Below are 12,160 nucleotides of genomic sequence, written 5' to 3' on the forward strand. Positions count from 1 at the left end.
CCTGCCCGAAGCGGCCTATGGGGATCCTTCGCAAGACGTGGGCGATGAAGTCAGATTCTCGGTCGAGCTAACTCGATTGGACCGGTTGAACGACACTTTCAGCTTGGATATTAGACGGTTGAAGGGCAACCTCAGAAGTTATAAGTTTTTGTATGATACCCTTAGGGAGTGAGTTTGCTCTTTTAATTGCTTTCTTGGATCGTTTTGCTGAATATGTCTAGGCGCGCGGATCTACAACGATAGATGATTATATCCTCCATTCACATCACCACAACCAATGTTTTCTCACTCCTCCCTACCCTCATATCCCTGGACCTGGCTCAACTCTCTCCTCTTCTTTTCTGTTTCATTATGTGCTCTTCCCTTTGTTCCCCGTGCTACTTCTGTTGGTTCACTTGATATCCTCCCTGTTTATATCCTGCGTATTATTTGTCTACTTACAGCATACCATAATCACTTTCACATTCGTCTTCCATTCCTCGTCAGCCTCTTTCCTCTCACTACACTTCCATGTCCAAACCTCCAGCCGGCGTCCTCACCCATGTGCCTCTTCCAGTCTCCCCTACATTTCTCGAACTTTTTCTTATCAGCACAATTTCCAGTCACTCACCTCCGATCGGTATCTTGTCCCGCCGCCCCTCCTAGCACCACTTCTCATAAGAATTGGTACACCCATCTACTCTTCAGACCCACTCAAATCAACGTATATATGACTGATGGATTGAAATCTATCATACTTTGGGTGTTGGAAGCCTGGCGGTGCTCTCGTGTAATGTAATTAATAGATTGCGACTTTCCTTTCATCATTATCATATATAATCTGAAGCCTACAAGCTTTCTTCCTCAATCCGTTTAACTCTCCACTTCAATTTACGCAAAAACTCATGCCTTTCGCGCTCCAGGACCCAACCAGACTTGCTGTGGACTCACTGGACATTCATCGCGGAGCAATTGACAAAACGACCGTCACATCGCAATGCCCCATTCGTGTGATGCCATGGGTGAAGCGGATCCTGCTGGAAACGGGTATCGAAATTCAAAAGATAGGCAACTACAACTACCGCTGTGTTCGTCGAGCAAAGGAGGGCCGAGTGAATTCATCGGAGAGCTCTACATCTGCGGATTCCTTTTCAAGTGTAGAAGGCGGAGAGGACCCTGAGGCCTCATCTGCCAGTGATGGAAATGTAAGTCGACAAACCCAAAAATGCAAGTCTTGACTTCATCGTACCCTCTAGGACTCAGATAGCTCAGATGACACGCTTCAAGACGCCCCAACACCAGGTAAGGTATTGTTTGGAAAGGATGAAGCGGAGGATCCTGGAGACGAGATTGTGTTCTCCGTGCAGCTGACGAAGCTCACGGGCCTCGATTGCATCTGCCTCGATATCAGGCGATTGAAAGGAAATCTTAGGAGCTACAAATTCATCTACGACACCATCGTCCAGTACGCATTTATATCCAGATTACTTTCAACTCAAACTAATAAGTTGCAGACGAGCTGATCTGTGCAATCAAGTTTTCCCCGGCACGACGTAGCACCCACGCGGCTCCAATTGCGGGAATTTGGTGACGAAACGGTAGAGGAGGTAGAAGGACATGGACCTACATGGACCCTTGCTCGGTGCCTTTGTGCAATGTTGTGACTCCTGTGGACAATGGCAAACTTGACTTTGATGAACTTTGGTTGAACTTTACTATCGATTTTCAGCCTATCGTTATGCCTTCGTCCTCTGATTTACGGTCGTTTAAGGAGGCACTTGCTTCGTCCAAGAACATCCTTATTCTCTCCGGAGCGGGTTTATCGGCTGCATCTGGTACGGTCGTTTTCTCCTTGGTGCACATCACCCGCTTCAATATAACAACAGGTATACCTACATATCGTAGCGCAGATGAATCGCTGTGGAATAACTTTGTGAGCTTCAGGTCGATCGCCGCTTCAGAACTATGCGCTAATCATTATTGTAGGATCCAACTGCCTACGCCACTCCACAAGCTTTCGCGAAGGACCCGAGCGGTGTGTGGAGGTGGTATCATAATCGACGCAAGGAGTAAGCCAGGATATCATGAATCACGCCCAACTTGTTTAATCCCTTTTACCGTAGATATTTGAAGGCTAAGCCTAACAATGCTCATCGGGCATTAGCCACCCTTGCACTCCCATCAGCTCTTTCCCGCATCGCCCCTTGCTCCATGTCCCAACCGTTACATATCACGCAAAACGTCGACTCACTTTCCCTCCGTCTTCTCGAATCTCTTTCTCCAGAGGCAGCTGAAGGCCTCATAGAAATGCATGGCTCTATCTTTGTCACGAAATGTACTTCTTGCCAGAAGGTTATGCGTAGCTACGCGCCCTCCCTTGCGTCTGCTCTCGATGGAGATGAAGACAGCAATGCCAAACGCGATGTTCCTCTCTGTCAACTGCCCAAGTGTGGCGGGGATAGCTGGGCCGGGTCAAATCGTTACGGCAACTGCGGTGGTCTGCTGCGGCCAGAGGTGGTATGGTTCGGTGAAATGCCTCCTCTTATGGGGGAGGTTTCTCGTAAAATGAGCCAGTGTGATTTACTGCTGGTTGTGGGGACATCGTCAACCGTGAGTTGCAGATCGTTCTGATCAGCTAGTTTTTAACGAGTTGACCGTGACGCAGGTGTTGCCAGCGTCCAGTTTCGCCACTCAGGTCAAAGCCAACGGCGGAAAAGTTGCCGTCTTTAATCTCAATCGCTCAACTGGCGATGATGAGGCCGATTTTCTGTTTTTAGGGCCATGCGAAACAACTTTGGTTGATGCGCTGGGTGTCGAAGACGATATTAAAGACATGTAGCCTGAATGTATGGGAGAATATCAACGAAAATAAGACGAGCTTTGTGTGATAAGTATCACAACGCGATCGGGACGAGACTCGACATGTACTCAATATCTATCATCAATCATTCCTCATTTCGCTCGTCAACTTGGATAGACACATGTGTGAAGAATTTGGATAGGATATATACTATGTATAAAGAGCGTGTAAGAATTTTTGAAGTGTTAAATGTCATTACCCCTTTCTACTCAATGTCCAAGCACCATCAAAGCACTTTCGAGGCCCAAAGTCACCCCAGACAGATTATCCTCTCTTTTACCGTCGTACTTGCCCGTCAGAAAGGTCTCGTTGAAGCCCTTCCCAGGGAAGCATTCATCGAGTGGGGTAGGGAGGGCAGTACTAGCAGGGGAGAGGCTAGAGGTCGTAGACATCGCGTAGCCGCCGCTGCCAGATTCAGACAGTAGAGATGGGTATGACGGATCCACCTGAAGCTCTGTAGGGCTGTCGCCGTCGCTTGATGCCGGATTGTCACGATGGTTTAGGAACTTTTGAAACGACATTTCGGTAAGCATCTCTGTGTCCAAGCTTAAGCGTGGATGCCGAGTGGACGCTGAGGTTTTCATTGACAAAAGAGGAAGCGATGGCCGGGAGAGATCGTTAATCAATATGCCTCCGTGCTTGGGACCGTGAGGGCGAGAGGATCCGCTGGCTTTCCCCTTCCCCTGGAAGTAAGGCTTCTTGCGAACATTTTCGGGTGAGTGTTCCAAATTGACCTCGCGACGCGTGATGAGCAGTGGCAAAAGTGCTTCTGGCAAGCTCGAATCGAGTGGGTCAATTCCGTCATCGTCTGTAATGGAGGGCAGGGATATGTTCGTCAATGATTCCATTCCAGACGCTTCTTCCGGTGCAGGGAACCGGTCCGGGCCCCAAAGTGGTGCGATGCTTGGTATTCTCTTCCTGCGTGGGCCCGGGGGGAGAGACGGATCGATATTGTTCTTCAATTCCATAAACTCTGCATGAGCAGAGGCGTAGTCTTTGTGTCGTGTTTGCCAGCCATTAGGAAGCCCTTTGTATAATGTACATTCCCGAACCATTGGGCGAGAAAGAAGAGCGCAAGGAGAAATGATTGAAGAAGAACCCGTCGGGGCTTTCGATTCTTCGCGTTCTTGAAGAGGCGGGAGTATTGAGTGCCGTGGACTGATAGTCAGGGGGCGAGGAGCAGCTAGGACAGTGGATTGGAAAGGATCGTGTAATTGAGGCAGCCGAGTTTCTTCGTCTTCAGTCTTGACGGTCGAGGAGTAATTTCCTTGTGTGGTAGCGAGTTTCTTCTCCTTGCCTAAGCTCCCGCCTTTCTTGTTGAGACACGTCGGACAAGCCTTTACGAAGCTAGCCACCAGATCCTTCGGAACCCAGGTATAATATTTCCGTATCAACGCGCAGGTCTTATCTCGTCCTCCATGATTAGTGCTGGCGTGACAATAACAAAGCAAATCGTAAATCTGTTCTTGAACTGCCACTAGCAAGCCGTCGTGGAGTAAAACCTCTTGCGGTGTACCGGTCGTTGCAAAGCCGTGAGCATTCGACAGGGTGAACATTTTCCTCGCCCAGAATCTGAATTGGGGATTCTCAGCTTGAGAGTTTGAATTGTGAAGGACATCCCAGATCCTATCGAAGATGGATTGAGAAATCAGAGCTTTTCCCTGTCGCCTTGGGCTAAGACATGTGAGGTAGTTGGATTCGATTTCCTGATATTGCGCGCGCGTTGGAAACTCAGAGGTCGTGGTAGTGACTGGCCAAGATAAGGTTGGTAGCGTGATGGGCGTTAGGGCCTTCGTATACGGCTTTGGTGCAGCTTCAGGTGAGGAATAGATAGAGTTCCGTTCAGGAGACATGATATTAGTCCAGGGTATATAGAATATTATAGGCTGTTTATTGTTGAGAGAGATTCTGTAACGGCCAAGATAAAAAACTCACTGAATGAGAGGTACAATTAGGCGATGTGGTAGTGAATGGATAAGATGTGGTGCGGCTGACTCTGTGACAGTGTGACGAGATCGCGTAAAGATATAAATATTCCAGCGGGCATAATAATACGTACTCGAGTACATCGTTCAACACATCATAACCGTACAAAAAAAGCTCATGAAATAGCATACATATTATCGTCTGGAATCCTCGAGCCACAGTGAATGAAAACATCCCAGAGAACACGCTCTGAATAATTATTCTCCTCCACGACCAACTGAAAGAGAATCACGCTTCGGGCTTCTTGCCTGCTGGTGCCTTCATCGTTGTTGTCAAGCTTTTGTGAATAAAAGGCAATACACCTCCTCCCGCAATTGTAGCTCGCACGAGGGTATCGAGTTCTTCGTCGCCACGAATGGCAAGTTGTAAATGACGAGGAGTTATTCGCTTTACACGAAGATCCTTTGATGCATTGCCTGAGACAGTTCTTAGCATGTTGATTATTAATGATTATGGAACTGGGATTACCGGCCAACTCCAGAACTTCGGCAGTGAGATATTCGAGAATGGCAGAGGTGTATACGGCAGCTTTTGCACCGATGCGAACGTTGTGTTGTGTTCGTTGTTTGAGATAACGATGAATACGTCCGACAGGGAACTGATAAGTCGCACACTTATTTCAACTTCCCATCGCAAGATTTAACGCGACGTACCTGAAGCCCAGCCCTTTGACTTCTCGTCTGAATCGTCCGCTGTTGCGCTGGTGTTCCTGTGGCGCCCGTCTTGGACTTTCCGCCGGATTTTTGAGCAGGAGGCATGTTGAAAGCGATAGATTATACGGATACGCGCTCTAAAAATAATTAGTATGTGAGACGCTGCATAAAAAGGAGATTCATACGAACAACTGTAGATCGCGCCCCAATGGACTACTTTCGCCACGCAAGTCAGTAAATATCCGATTAGTGAATCGAAACGGAGACGCACACAAAAGTGAACGCGAAAGTGGCGTTGGATGGTGGTGGTTCCAAAGAAAGGCTTGTTGACGATTGGTTGTGTAGTTCTCACATTCCTGAGCAATAAACAAAGATCACATGCGCAACAGCAATTTACTTTGATCACCAATGCCTCGAGCAACGACAGAAAAGTTTTCAAGAGCACACCAGCCAGCTCCAAAGAAAAAAGACAACAATGGATCAATGACAAACCCCATCTTCAACACTCAAAGATTCGGTCAGCACATCCTCAAAAATCCTGCAACAGCTCAAAAGTCGGTCCTATCTTTCGATCTGACACTTTACCACTAAAATCATGGGGTAGAATTGTAGATGCGGTATGTGCAGAGATAGTCTTTTTCATGTCTCTCGTGATTGAATAGTTCCACAGGCCAATCTGAAGCCAACGGATAAAGTGATGGAGGTTGGACCAGGTACAGGAAACTTGACGGTGAAAATCCTGGAAAAGGCCAAGCACGTAACGGCTGTGGAAATGGATCCACGCATGGCTGCCGAGGTCATAAAACGAGTGCAAGGAACGTGAGTCCGATCTCTTTCATATGACTTGTAGTATTTACTGGTTTAAAAAGGCCAGAGCAGCGGAAGCTAGAAGTCATCATTGGCGATTTCGTCAAGGTCGACATGCCTTACTTTGAAGTTTGCATCTCAAATACACCCTATCAAATCTCTTCACCCCTCGTCTTCCGACTCCTCTCACACCGACCTCTTTTCCGTGTCGCGATTCTCATGTTCCAACGTGAGTTTGCGATGCGTCTGGTTGCTAGACCGGGAACAGCGCTTTGGTCGAGGCTGTCTGCCAATGTGCAGGTGAGTAGTTAATTAATTGCTCACCCATCCATCTTGCACATCTAACGGCCAGCGTCCGTAGCTCTACGCCAAAGTAGACAACATCATCAACGTATCCAGGAACGATTTCAGACCACCTCCACAAGTTGAATCATCAGTCATACGGCTCGTCCCAATCGACCCTCCGCCGCCAGTCAAATTTGAGGAATTCGACGGGCTGAACCGTATCATTTTTTCTCGTCCAAACAAGACCGTTCGCGGCAACTTCCAGGCAAAGGGTGTTATGAAGATGCTGGAGCAAAATCGGAGAACATGGCTCGCAATGCAGGACATGGTATGTGATCCTTCTTCTCCCTTCACGTTTGCCAGGCTTATGGTGATATTGAAAGCCTGTTGATGATACAACTTCGATCAATACTCTTTTGGATAAGGTTTTGGAAGATGGGGGGTACACGGAGAGTAGAGCATCCAAGATGGATGTCGATGACCTCCTAAGGTGCGCATCTCCCTTAATCTTCCAGCGTGCTGTGTCTTAATACCTGGCAGGTTACTCTCCGCTTTCCATGATGTGGGCATCCACTTTTCGTAACCTGAACTGGCCGCCTGGCGATGCCAGCAACTTTATCTGGTTTGGAACAAATCGACAACCTGTCGCTGTATACCTTCTCCTCACTTCAGGCGACATGTAACAACAACGTGCATCATACGTGACACTTTCGAGGATCCTGTAGAACGACGTGATAGATTTCAACGTAATCGATCCATGTCTAGACATTGACATGTTGTATGATACTTCTGCCATGGCCAGACAGCCTATCCCTGTAGTAGAAGGACGAGTCTGATGTTCATATACTCCTCATTTCCGCCCCCTCATCTCAACGACACGTAAGTAGTAACAAAAACATACTTAAATCAAGACGGCGTCTCGTTCAGAGTCTACAAACCCTGCACCCCTCGTGGAATCAGTGCAAAAAGTATCTTTCAACTACCATCCTGCCTTTTTGGTTATAAGGTGCTTCCGCCGGTTGCCTAAGAACAATAGCACTAGTGTAGGTCCCTAGAACGCTGCATCCACCTGTATTCAGCTCATGCCCTCAATCGAACCTTCCTCCGCCCAACAATGTCTCCTTCCCTCGCGTTCGGCCTTAAGTCTAAATTCACGTTGAAGAGGTGAAGAGATTTGGAGTCATTGCTCATAGAATATACGTAGATGAATTGAAATCCAAAAAGTTCAACACGAGGGCACAAAACTGAAGATAGTGTTGCCCGTTCCCAAAGAAAGTCCCTATAGCGAGGTGACTGACTCTCCATAAGATTCAGAAGCCTCCGCCACGCAGGACGCCAGCATTGATCACGTCGAATGGATTTTGTTGAATATCACATTGGCGGTCATAGATTTAGCGCCACCACAAGGATGGCAAGTTCGGAGAGGAGTTCATGTCAGGGTTCCTGACGAGGGCTACAGGGTAGAAAGTAGTGCCACAGGGAAAGCAGGTTAGGCGGATATTAATGCTAGCGGATAGGAGAAATTGGGGTCTTGATCCTGTTAGTCGACGCAAAACCAAGTCACATTCCACCAAACGAGGGCCTCCATGACGCCGGTTTAGTCTGGCAGGACAAATAAGCATATCCGAATAACAAAAGTGAGGGTATAGAACTTACAGGACCCCGGAAAGGTGACGGGTGACCAACTGAACTGTTGGTGTTGGACGGAACTTGTATCCCAAGGAGCTTAGAGAAATATTCATCCAACCACGCAAAGAATGTCTCTTTGTCTTGTGCAGATATATTAGTCCAGTCTATCGTTGGTTCTTGGGAGATCGAGAACCCAATTATGGGAGGACGAGTCGCACGAACTATGGGAGGAGGCCCGGCCGCTGAGGGAGCCGTGGGTACAAAATTGCGGGTAGGTGGGACCGGGGACGGGGACGGAGCTGCTGATGACCCTCGGGGAGGCAGCGGAGGAGTGGACGCCGGTCCTCGAGGCGGCAGAGGTGGAGAGGACACCGGTCCTCGTGGAGGTAAAGGCGGAGAGGACACCGGTCCTCGTGATGGCAAAGGCGGTGCCGTTGATCCAGTGGATCTACTTGAAGATATTGAGGGTGGTATGATTGAACCTGTACGACTCGGGGGAGGTGGCAATGGTGCGAGTTCAGCTGGCCTTGATTTCTGATTGATTCTTGGTGGTGGAGGGGGTGGAGGTGGATTTCCACTGTAAGGATCCCAGTTAGTTTTTTTCATGGGGACACTAGAGATGTTTATGTGAATTCAAACGAAAAGAGTAGAAGTAAGGTTCGCATGCCTGGTATTTCGATCGCGAACATTCTGTAACTTTTCAACGCCGCTACTAGTTGCGCTGGCGGCTTTGGCTTTCAGATCTGCGACTGTTCAACGAAATTAGGGTAAAGTTGTTATATTGACTTCGATGTTTCCACTTACATGAAGGCATGATGAAGGGTAAGTAGAAGGCAAGCTGATCGTGCAATCACAGAAATCAATATAATCACGTGTCCGATACAATTATAGCGAAAGTAATACAACCTATGTAGCTAGTCCTGAGAGCAAGGTAGTGCCCAAGTATTATAAGAAGTCCGAAGGTAGAGTAAGTAATGATAAGCCAAATAAATTAATGCGCCAGAACGAAGAGGGGGTGGATCACGACCAAGGTCCAGTCGCGAGGTTGGGTTGTATTCCCAAAGATCAGCCGCGCGAAGTGCGCTGACAATCAGCATGATGAGTCTGAAAGAGATTTTGAATGCGTCGGTCCTCTATGATGATCTGTATCGCGTTCAAAAACAATGACTTGATTGATAAAGCAGTTGGAACGAACCTCTGGACAGGTGCATTTGTTTGCTGTTTTGTGCTTGTGTGAATTGCTGCTTTTACAGCAGTCCGAGCCGCAGTCCATGGTTTCGCCTGTGTAGTATTTGCCATGGAAGTGCTGGTTTCAAGACTTTAGTAACTGAAAAAAAATGGTACGTTGAAGTAAACGTACCCCGCAGCCCCTGTAGTAATCACCGATTCTGGAGAAAGACTGTCAGCGTTCTAAATGGTGATGACAAGAGGAATTAGAGTACATTTCGTGTTTGCACATATCGAAAGCAAACAGCTAGCTGTGCGTAAGGCAGTGGGAGGAGAATGGGTCGCTGGTCAGGACGCATTCACTGCAGCAGATTTATATGAGCTCTTGGGAAGAAGCAGGGAAGGAGGCATGATGTGAATTGCAATATAATTGCAAATTTTATGTTTGAGATGCACACAAGGAGGAAGGTTGGGTACCTGCGTCATTCCCACGTGGTATATTGCTACAGGCACGCGGCCGATATTTGCCCGTCAAAATCAAGGTCAATCAACGAATGGTACGCAACAGTTATAGGACCATTCCCTAAAGGATCTCATTTCCGTTCCCGCCCTGTACCCTCAGCTAGGGTGTCGAGGACCTGATCCAACGTTAACGTGATCCGTGGAACTGGCAACGTTTGCTGAGCCTGCAGTCCGGATTGAAATGTCAATGCTGTCCGCAGTCTTTTGGCCAGGTTGGTATCGGGCCGACGTCTCTGAACCCGAGCAAAAAGTCCAGTGCGGTACTGAGTACCCCCGACCACAAGGGCTACACGGATACGAAGGAGGAATGCGGAAAGTTAAAGCCATTGGTGGCTGAGTTGCAGGTGATTTCCGGTACGTTTCATGGTCGTTGATCATGATGGTCTTCAGTAATCAGTGCACACAGCAATCAGTGCATACTTGCGTGCAACTTCTTGTGATTGACAAACGGAGCTACTCTCGCTCGGAGTCGCTTGATAATTTGTCCAGGGAATTCAAGGAGCATTGTTTCCCCAAAAGTATACACGTTTAGCAAATTTCATTCACCTGCAAACTCAAGCTAGACCGTCCCCGAAGTATCATTGTTCATGAACCCCACGATTATGTGTTTTCATCGGCTGGAATTGGCCAAGTTCTTAACCTTCTCATGATCAGAGGGTGCTGAGTGGATTGATATTTCTGCTTCCATATACCGTTGGCATTAGCGGAAGGTATAACGGATTTTTTGAATATATTCCACCGAATACCACCTAGACAACTGACTGCTCGCAAAAATGCACAACAGTACTCAAGAGTGGATGCAAGCTGGTTACGCCCCTATGTCAATCAATTAACGCCATAACGTTACTGGGAGGAGTCAGGAGTTGGTGAGTAAAAAGTAGAGTTGATGTGAGCTCCTGGTGTGACCGTCCTTCCTGTCAGGCAATCTTCACTCTTGCAAAGTACTTTACGTACTTTGACAGGCACGAATGACGACAGCTTTGCTCCAGCAATTTGCCACCAATGCTGTCATTTCTCGTAGATTCCAATGTCTTTCTGTAGACTTGCAAGTATTTACCAGGCATTTGCGTGAGTATCACTCCATTTGTAGAGTAATGGAGTGCTCCAGAGTCCATACATACTCCAATGATGAGGCTGGCACGAAATTGTCGTCAGGGTGGGTGTCACGTGGTCGTCATTTACATTTGACTTCATTTCTCCTGTTCATATCTCTTGCATCGTACCACCACGTTCAAAGCCATCCGTGCAACACAATGTCCCGCGTTTTTTGCATCCCTGGCATTCTTTTCCTAGTCTGTGCTCTTGTCTTGAGTTTCCTCGTGTCAATCTCCCTTCCTTACCTGCCAGCCCTTGACATCGTGCGCGTTCACTTTGCATCTGGCGCTTTGCAAGACGGCGGCAGTGCACAAGGTATACAAGAGCTCCGCGTAAGTCTCATTCTCCACCTATCAATAACAGAGCTCCTGATCTTCTTTCTTGTCTAGTTTGGTGTTTGGTAACAAGGCGCTTCACATACCGTCTTATCATATTAACCTCCACATTTAGGACCGCCTGCTACGATGATACCCATGGCGATCGCACATGTCTCCCAACACGTCCGTATCTCCCCCCCTTTCCTCGTCAAAGTTTGAGTTAAAACCCTCAACAGGTCACGGTTATTCGGTTCCAATCACTAATCAAGAAAAGACTCGTAGCGTCAATATTGGATCATCTTGGACTCGTGGTCTTGCCGTACACCCAGTTGGTAAGTCCATGCGTACTATATTCCTACACTTTTTCTTCGTGGGCTCATAAACACGTTCTACACAGCCACTGCCGTGACCTTCATTGCGCTTATCCTTTCGCTGTCGACACACATTACCGTGACGTTAATAGCTTCCTTGGTGGCGTTCCTCGCTGCCCTGCTGACCCTCATTGCCTTCGCTATCGATATTGCACTCCTCGTTTTTGTCCGCCATGAGATGGGCAACCTGCTCATCGGTGCCCATACCATCACTGGTCCAGGTTAGTGGTGGCTGGAGTTTTTACTCCGTCGTACCTGACCACTTGCTTCATAGGTTTCTGGTTGACATTCGCATCTTTCATTCTCCTCCTTCTGGCAGGATGCACCGTTTGCTTCGGACGTCGCAGGGACCGCATGTCAGGCGCCAGCACGAGCACACGCACCCCGAGAGCCAAGACTGGTCCCTTCTGGCGCAGAAAAAACAAGGCTTGAACAGTTATCACCCCTATCCATTTACCCAATGCGACATCTTATCTTGGACACGGTCAT

General features: G+C 48.0%; 9 protein-coding genes across 9 annotated transcripts; 5 read left to right on the forward strand and 4 right to left on the reverse strand.

Annotated features, from left to right (window-relative positions):
* Positions 1-884: 884 nt before the first annotated feature.
* Positions 885-1,536, forward strand: LACBIDRAFT_319073 (uncharacterized protein; the record flags this gene model as incomplete). The annotated part of the gene is made up of 3 exons (XM_001879771.1): positions 885-1,184; positions 1,236-1,444; positions 1,494-1,536. 3 exons carry the CDS (start codon positions 885-887, stop codon positions 1,534-1,536), a joined length of 552 nt encoding a protein of 183 aa, XP_001879806.1.
* A 70-nt stretch (positions 1,537-1,606) lies between these two features.
* Positions 1,607-2,818, forward strand: LACBIDRAFT_319074 (uncharacterized protein; the record flags this gene model as incomplete). The annotated part of the gene is made up of 5 exons (XM_001879772.1): positions 1,607-1,814; positions 1,866-1,912; positions 1,966-2,048; positions 2,103-2,589; positions 2,645-2,818. 5 exons carry the CDS (start codon positions 1,607-1,609, stop codon positions 2,816-2,818), a joined length of 999 nt encoding a protein of 332 aa, XP_001879807.1.
* Positions 2,819-3,048: 230 nt separating this feature from the next.
* On the reverse strand, positions 3,049-4,692 carry LACBIDRAFT_326251 (uncharacterized protein; the record flags this gene model as incomplete). Its single annotated transcript, XM_001880017.1, has 1 exon — positions 3,049-4,692. The coding sequence occupies one exon, from the start codon at positions 4,690-4,692 to the stop codon at positions 3,049-3,051; it is 1,644 nt and encodes a 547-aa protein (XP_001880052.1).
* Positions 4,693-4,855: 163 nt separating this feature from the next.
* On the reverse strand, positions 4,856-5,802 carry HTA16202 (histone 2A). Its single transcript, XM_001880018.1, has 5 exons — positions 5,750-5,802; positions 5,664-5,691; positions 5,479-5,615; positions 5,294-5,423; positions 4,856-5,241 (listed from the first exon to the last, which is right to left on the reverse strand). Exons 3-5 carry the CDS (start codon positions 5,581-5,583, stop codon positions 5,054-5,056), a joined length of 423 nt encoding a protein of 140 aa, XP_001880053.1. The 5' UTR covers positions 5,584-5,615; positions 5,664-5,691; positions 5,750-5,802; the 3' UTR covers positions 4,856-5,053.
* Positions 5,803-5,961: 159 nt separating this feature from the next.
* Positions 5,962-7,153, forward strand: LACBIDRAFT_248976 (uncharacterized protein; the record flags this gene model as incomplete). Its single annotated transcript, XM_001879773.1, has 7 exons — positions 5,962-6,032; positions 6,083-6,095; positions 6,149-6,297; positions 6,348-6,585; positions 6,647-6,898; positions 6,954-7,060; positions 7,111-7,153. 7 exons carry the CDS (start codon positions 5,962-5,964, stop codon positions 7,151-7,153), a joined length of 873 nt encoding a protein of 290 aa, XP_001879808.1.
* Positions 7,154-8,130: 977 nt separating this feature from the next.
* On the reverse strand, positions 8,131-9,013 carry LACBIDRAFT_319079 (proline-rich protein; the record flags this gene model as incomplete). The annotated part of the gene is made up of 4 exons (XM_001880019.1): positions 8,131-8,172; positions 8,227-8,812; positions 8,867-8,948; positions 9,004-9,013. 4 exons carry the CDS (start codon positions 9,011-9,013, stop codon positions 8,131-8,133), a joined length of 720 nt encoding a protein of 239 aa, XP_001880054.1.
* Positions 9,014-9,264: 251 nt separating this feature from the next.
* On the reverse strand, positions 9,265-9,658 carry LACBIDRAFT_319080 (uncharacterized protein; the record flags this gene model as incomplete). The annotated part of the gene is made up of 4 exons (XM_001880020.1): positions 9,265-9,342; positions 9,395-9,505; positions 9,560-9,587; positions 9,642-9,658. The coding sequence occupies 4 exons, from the start codon at positions 9,656-9,658 to the stop codon at positions 9,265-9,267; spliced, it is 234 nt and encodes a 77-aa protein (XP_001880055.1).
* A 314-nt stretch (positions 9,659-9,972) lies between these two features.
* LACBIDRAFT_319081 (uncharacterized protein) lies at positions 9,973-10,225 on the forward strand (the record flags this gene model as incomplete). Its single annotated transcript, XM_001879774.1, has 1 exon — positions 9,973-10,225. Exon 1 carries the CDS (start codon positions 10,070-10,072, stop codon positions 10,223-10,225), a length of 156 nt encoding a protein of 51 aa, XP_001879809.1. The 5' UTR covers positions 9,973-10,069.
* A 916-nt stretch (positions 10,226-11,141) lies between these two features.
* Positions 11,142-12,103, forward strand: LACBIDRAFT_319082 (uncharacterized protein; the record flags this gene model as incomplete). Its single annotated transcript, XM_001879775.1, has 6 exons — positions 11,142-11,315; positions 11,373-11,383; positions 11,434-11,483; positions 11,537-11,632; positions 11,698-11,892; positions 11,946-12,103. 6 exons carry the CDS (start codon positions 11,142-11,144, stop codon positions 12,101-12,103), a joined length of 684 nt encoding a protein of 227 aa, XP_001879810.1.
* Between the last annotated feature and the right edge of the window lie 57 nt (positions 12,104-12,160).

Source organism: Laccaria bicolor, genomic scaffold, assembly GCF_000143565.1.
Source record: "Laccaria bicolor S238N-H82 LACBIscaffold_9 genomic scaffold, whole genome shotgun sequence".
Taxonomy (NCBI): Eukaryota; Fungi; Basidiomycota; class Agaricomycetes; order Agaricales; family Hydnangiaceae; genus Laccaria; species Laccaria bicolor.

Excerpts from the sequence above, each read along its gene's own strand:
- HTA16202 (XM_001880018.1), bottom strand. The coding sequence starts at position 5,583 with ATGCCTCCTGCTCAAAAATCCGGCGGAAAGTCCAAGACGGGCGCCACA. Across the intron at positions 5,424-5,478 it reads GTCAAAGGGCTGGGCTTCAG|TTCCCTGTCGGACGTATTCA; the intron begins GTACGTCGCGTT and ends GCGACTTATCAG. Across the intron at positions 5,242-5,293 it reads CGAAGTTCTGGAGTTGGCCG|GCAATGCATCAAAGGATCTT; the intron begins GTAATCCCAGTT and ends GAACTGTCTCAG.